This window comes from Numida meleagris, chromosome 1, assembly GCF_002078875.1.
Source record: "Numida meleagris isolate 19003 breed g44 Domestic line chromosome 1, NumMel1.0, whole genome shotgun sequence".
Taxonomy (NCBI): Eukaryota; Metazoa; Chordata; class Aves; order Galliformes; family Numididae; genus Numida; species Numida meleagris.
In genome coordinates this window covers 191,886,385-191,892,384 of record NC_034409.1, presented here as the reverse complement: position 1 = coordinate 191,892,384, position 6,000 = coordinate 191,886,385, and the positions used below count along the sequence as shown (strand labels likewise).

The 6,000-nt window shown below is 46.0% G+C and overlaps 1 protein-coding gene across 3 annotated transcripts in view; it reads right to left on the bottom strand.

The window, feature by feature from the left end:
* WNT11 (Wnt family member 11) overlaps positions 462-6,000 on the bottom strand; it is a 28,761-nt gene continuing 23,222 nt past the window's right edge. For all 3 annotated transcript variants that reach the window (XM_021383520.1, XM_021383512.1, XM_021383504.1), the window contains one exon: positions 462-1,469. In XM_021383520.1, the coding sequence (XP_021239195.1) occupies positions 1,295-1,469 (175 nt within the window). In that variant the 3' untranslated portion in view covers positions 462-1,294. The remainder of the gene's footprint in view (positions 1,470-6,000) is intronic.

Below are 6,000 nucleotides of genomic sequence, written 5' to 3'. Positions count from 1 at the left end.
GAAACCTTGAATGAAACATAATAAGCTAGCACTCTGCTGTTGCACCAGAAACTTCAGCATTTATTGCGTACTATTGTTAAGGCTTGTTTATAATATAGAGATATATTTACGTAGGAAGAAGAGCAGAGTAAAGCATTAGATATATCTTATAAATATTTCTGTATGTCCGCGTACAAAAGAAAATATGTACAGCCACCAACAGTGGTTTTCTCTGCACCAAGGCAGGGTCACATGAAGGACTGCTGTGTTCCCACTCCTTTCTTTGGGGAATGGCTGCCACCTGCACATCTGCATACCGAGACCAGACCCACTCCACTCTCTGCAGTGTTTTGGAGCTGGTTCAATGATTTTGCTTGGGGAAAGAGGCAGTGGCATCTTTTCCGAAGGTTGGGATGGCCCACTGTGGCAGAACAAGGGTGACTAAGGGTGTAACACCCAAAGGGTAAGAGAAAGAGAGCAGGAGCTTTTTACGTTTTATTATTTTCCACTGAATTTTCACTTTGCTTTCATACTTTATCGTAATGGCTCCACTACAACCCAAGGACCCCATAAAACCCTTCTCAGCGTGCCCTATTCTCAATGTCTCTGGCATCCCATAGCTTTTTGGTTGTTGTTTTTTTTTTTTTTTCCTCCATGGCTGAGTGTGAAAATCCATCAAGCCCAGACAACTTAGGGTCAGGTTTTCCCATAGGGAAGTCCCATTGGAAGTCACAAACCTGCATAAAAGAAGGGTTAAAATGAGTTGGTCATTTCAGGGCATGGACCTGAAATCTTTCCACTTTTACCATCCGGTGTGGATGCCTCCCTCTTAAAAATCAAGTCTTTGGCAATAAGTGCAGTTATTGCTGAAAAAGTTGTAGAGTTTTTGCTTCTGGGATGGTCCTAATGCAGACTCAGTACCTGTGCAAGAAGGCATAGGCAGGTGTGAGTCTCAGTTATATTCAGACAGGAGCTGCTTTTCTTCCCCAAGGGAAAGTTCCTACTTTTGCTTCTCAAAATATTAAGGCACTTGATGGCTGGATATTATTGGCAACCATAGGAAAGATTTTGGAAGAAGATAACATCCCAAATGCGTTTGTGTCTTCTTGGAGAGCATTTTATTGGTGAGGGAAAGCCTTCCATTTTTTACATTTTTTAAGAGTCTCTTTTTTTACTTGACGTGATTGCTTTTTTTTTTTTTTTCCTCCTACCATCTTTCTTCAAGTCCATGTCTTCACAAGTTGAGCGACATCTAGTCAAGGAAACATTTTCTTTTCTCTGAAGCGTCTCAGCTCCGGGGCAGAGTAAAGGGTTTTCATTTGCAGACATATCTCTCGACAGTCCTCTCGCACTTTTTACAAGTGACGTAGCAGCACCAGTGGTATTTGCAGTGGCACCGCTCCACCACTTTGTCCATGTAGGGGTTATAGCCTCTGCCGCAGCACATCAGGTCACAGCTGTCGCTCCCATTGGAGGTCTTGTTGCATTGCCTGGAGGAAAGGAAACATGGTGAGTGAGTGTGAAGCCCAGCGGGGCTTTCCAAACCAATGATGACAGGCTCTGCAATTGGACCTACTGGAGCAGGTCTGAAGGAGGCCATGAGGATGCTCAGAGACTGAAGCACCTCTGCTATGGAGACAGGCAGAGAGTTGGGGTTGCTGAGCTTAGCTGAGCTGGTTGGGACTACACTGTCAGGGGTGTAGTGATATGACAAGGAGAAATGGCTTTAAGCTAAATGATGGTAGGTTTAGGTTAGATATTAGGAAGAAATTCTTCACTCAGTGGGCAGTGAGACCTTGGCAGAGACTGCCCAGAAAAGCTGTGGGTGCCTGATCCCTGGCAGTGCCAAAGTCCAGGTTGGATGGGGCTTTGGGCACCTGGCCTATGGGAAGTGTCCCTGTCCATGGGAGGGGGTTGGGACTGGATGGGCTTTAAGGTCCCTTCCAACTCAAGCCATTATATAATTCTATCATTGAGTCTTGCTTGAGCTGCAGGGTAGGGCCAGATGATCTTTGGAGGTCCCTTCCAATCTAAACAATTCTGTGATTCTGTGATCACCTGCTACCTCCACCAAACCACAAACTTACAGTCCCTAACAATGAATATTCTCAGGCGAGCTCCAAGGCTGCAAGAAAGGAGCTGGGAGAAGATGATGCCCTAAAGAACAAACATCAGTGTTTGTCCAACACTACCTAACCTGAATAGGGCAGAAGAGGAACCCTGCAGCCACAGAGTACTTGCACAGCCTGGGAAAAGCTCCTGAGCAGACTCTTCCAGCCATTATTTAGCTCTGAACTTATCAGGGTAATCACAACCAATGCACAAACATCACACTCATTTTTAAGAAGGTTAAAAAGGATGACCCCAGGAACTACCAACCTGTCAGTCTCACCTCTGTGCCAGGAAAGATCAGGGAACAGATCCTCCTGGAAGCAATGCTAAGGCACATGGAAGGCAGAGAGGTGATACGGGAGAACCAGCATGGCTTCACCAAGGGCAAATCCTGCTTGACCAAACTAGTGGCCTTTTATGATGGTGTCACTGCATCAATGGACAACGGAAGAGCCACTAATGTCATCTATCTTGCACCTGGATCAAGGCAACCCTCACTACCAGTACAAGCTGGGGGATGAAAGGATTGAGTGCAGCCCTGCCAAAAAAGACTGAGGGTACTGGTGGATGGCAAGCTGGACCCTTGCAGCCCAGAGGGCCAACTGTATCCTGGGCTGCAACAAAAGAAGCATGGCCAGCAGGTTGGGGGAGGCAATCCTGCCGCTCTGATGAGGCCTCACCTGGAGTACTGTGTCCAGATGTGGAGTCCTCAGTACAGGAGAGACATGGAGCTGCTGGAGTGCATCCAGAGGAGGGCCACTAAAATGATCCCGGGGTGTAACACCTCTCCTACCAGGACAGGCTGAGAGAGCTGGGACTGTGCAGCCTGGAGAAGAGAAGGCTGCGAGGTGAACTGAGAGCGGCCTGTCAGCATCTAAAGGGGAGCTACAGGAAAGGAGGGGACAGACTCTGTAGCAGTGTCTGTGATGACTGGACAAGGGGAAACGCTTTCAAGCCTGAGGAGGATTGATTTTGGTTAGATATAATGAAAAGGTCTTTTACAGTGAGGATGGTGAGGCTCTGGAACAGACTGCCCTGGGATGTGGTTGATGCCTCGCCCCTGGAGACTTTCAAGGCGAGGCTGGATCAATTCCTGGGCAACCTGACCTAGCTGTGAATGTCCCTGCTCCTTGCAGGGGAGCTGGACTAGATGACCTTTAAAAGTCCTTTCCAACTCTAAGGATTCCATGATTCTCTAAACAGGTATCCCATTCTCCTAAAATAGTCCAGGCTGGGTCTCTAGACATAAAAATGCAACAGGCGTTGACTTTTGGATGTGATGAACCATGTCCTGTAGATACTATTTCTCTAGGGACTGTAGAGATCATAGAATCATAGAATCACAGAATCATTAAGGTTGGAAAAGAACTTTAAGATCCCCAAGTCCAACCCCAGCCCAACCCCACCATGCCCAAAACCATGTCCTCAAGTGCTACATCTCCATGGTTCTTGAACACCTCCAGGGATAGTGACTCCACCACATCCCTGGGCAGCCTGTGCCAATGCATCACCACTCTTTCTGAGAAGAAATTTTTCCTTATATCCAATCAGAACCTCTCCTGGTGCAACTAAAGGCCATTACCTCTTGTCCTAACACTGTTACCTGAGAGATGAGGCCAAGACCCACCTTGCCACAACCTCCTTTCAAGGAGTTGTAGAGAGCCATAAGGTCTCCCCTGACCCTCCTTTTCTCCAGGCTGAACCACTCCAGTTCCCTCAGCTGCTCCCCATATAGCCCAGGGTGGAAATGTTCATGTTGGGTCAGATACTTCACTGGACACTAATGCTTCAGGACAAAAGATCTCATTGTGCATCCAACACAGTGAGGCTGTGACCTTGATGGAGACTTGAAACTAGTGTAGGAAAGGCAGTCTGATGATTGTAGGGGCACTGCTGACATCTCTCCTAAATTCCCTCCCATCTATCTAGTTTGGACAGAAACAGTTTAAGGCTGGTTTGGGGCTGGGAAAGAACAGAGGAGCATGAGTCTGACTCTTGGACTGAACACTCCAGTAACAGAAGAAAACAAATCCATGAGATTTATAGGAATTCCTCATGAGGTAATGCTTTAGGAAAAGTTATGGTATTAATGAGGTGTTGAGATTTTGTTCTTGTTCTTCCCTTATTTATTTCTGACTCAGATGGGCCTCCTGTTTGTTATTTCTGACTCACATTCCTCACCAGGCTCAGTTTTTAAAGGCTGCCCCCCTTCTCCCCATTCATTTGGGAGTGTGTGTAAATATTTACAAACCTTTGAAAGCCTCTACCAAAGGTGAAGGCTGCCACCACACTGAGCGTGTTTGCCCAATGCTGAACTGAAGGCATTGTTCCTGCCCCATGAGCCAAGGACCCTCCTCCAGGAAACCTTTGAACAACTCCTCATAAATGGATTCATAAAGGCAATAAATATTCAGAGCAAAGGTTCAAATGTAAGGATGTTGATATTAGATGAGGGGGAAGAATTCGACAATCTCACTCAGCTTTGCTGGCAACTGGAGAGGTTGCTGCCTGAATGTTCAGCTAGTGAGAGTGTTCCCCCTTGTCCTAAGAACCCACTCACATGGCCAAGAAAAGAGACACAATGACCCTCTGACTCCAGTCTACCACCCAGAAGTCAATTTTATCCCATTTAGAGAGCAAAACTCTTCCACCTGCTGTCTGGGAACAGAAATCACCCTTTCCTTGCACTCAGTTCTTGTGGTTTGCAAAAAAAAAAAAAAAGAAAGAAAAAAGGGGGGGAACTAGATAAGCTTTCCTATAACAGTGCCTATCCCATACAGGTTAAAATGTAGGGAAAGAATAAAATCTCACAAAAAAGTCTTCAGGTTTCTCAGCATTTCGGGTCAAGTATCAGGGATATTCTAGAAGATGGGAGGATGAAGAGCCAAAAGCAACGCTATGATCCTATCTTGAACCTAAATGTGTTTCTAGAAGACTTTTCTGACCATGCCACTAAGCATGTTTTGTTTTCTGTTTTAAATTATAGGCATGGGTGAATTATCTTAATTTTCTTTCCTTTTTTAAGCAAATAGAAAAAAAAAGTCAGTTTCTCAGCTGTAGCTATCCATATGAAAAGCAAGTGGGGAAGACAAAGGAGCTCAAAGACCAGAGTTTACCCACAGAAGCTGCTCCCGGGCGTCTGCTTTCTGAGCCCATGACTGCAATCCCACCAGGCTCCCTGCTGATGGGTTAAGTTCAATGTCATTTATTTTGGGCCTGGTCCAGCACAATTCCAACAAGTCAGAGAAATGCCCTCCTCCCGAGTCTCAGAGAGAAAACATGAACACGGGCGATTGCATCTTAATACAACAGCATAACATCTAGCAGTACTTGGAAGACCAGTGAAAAATGATGCTGCAGCCATAATCCCAGCCAAGGTCCTGGCTCAGGAGCAGGCTTTCATGTTGCCACAGTGTTTTGTCTTTCTTTCTGCAAGAAGGGAAGATGTCAGCCCTGTTGCTGGGACAAATCCCACTCAACCTGCTTGTCCAAAATCTCTCCCTTCCAGCCCTCATTTGGAAAAACTCTGCTGTACATATTATAGAACCATGTCATAGAATGGCTTGAGTTGAAAGGCACCTCAAAGATCATCTAGCTCCAAGCCCTCTGCCACAGGCAGGGTTGCCAAGCACTAAATCAGGTACATTGCTGTACATCACCCTCTGAGTCCCAGCAGCCTCATCATGGGGATGGTCCTTGGCACAGACTGGCAAGGATATCTTTGCATTTCTGAGTCTTTCCCATCTCACATCTCTGAGCCATCTTAAAAGTACCTCCTGGGGAATTTTCTCTTAAAATATCCATTTCAGAGGATAGAGAAACAGGTTTGCTGCTTTGTTTGGATTTCAAACTAGAAATCAAAATACAGTAAACAGGAGCAGAATGTGGATGGCAGCCTAGAATAATAGA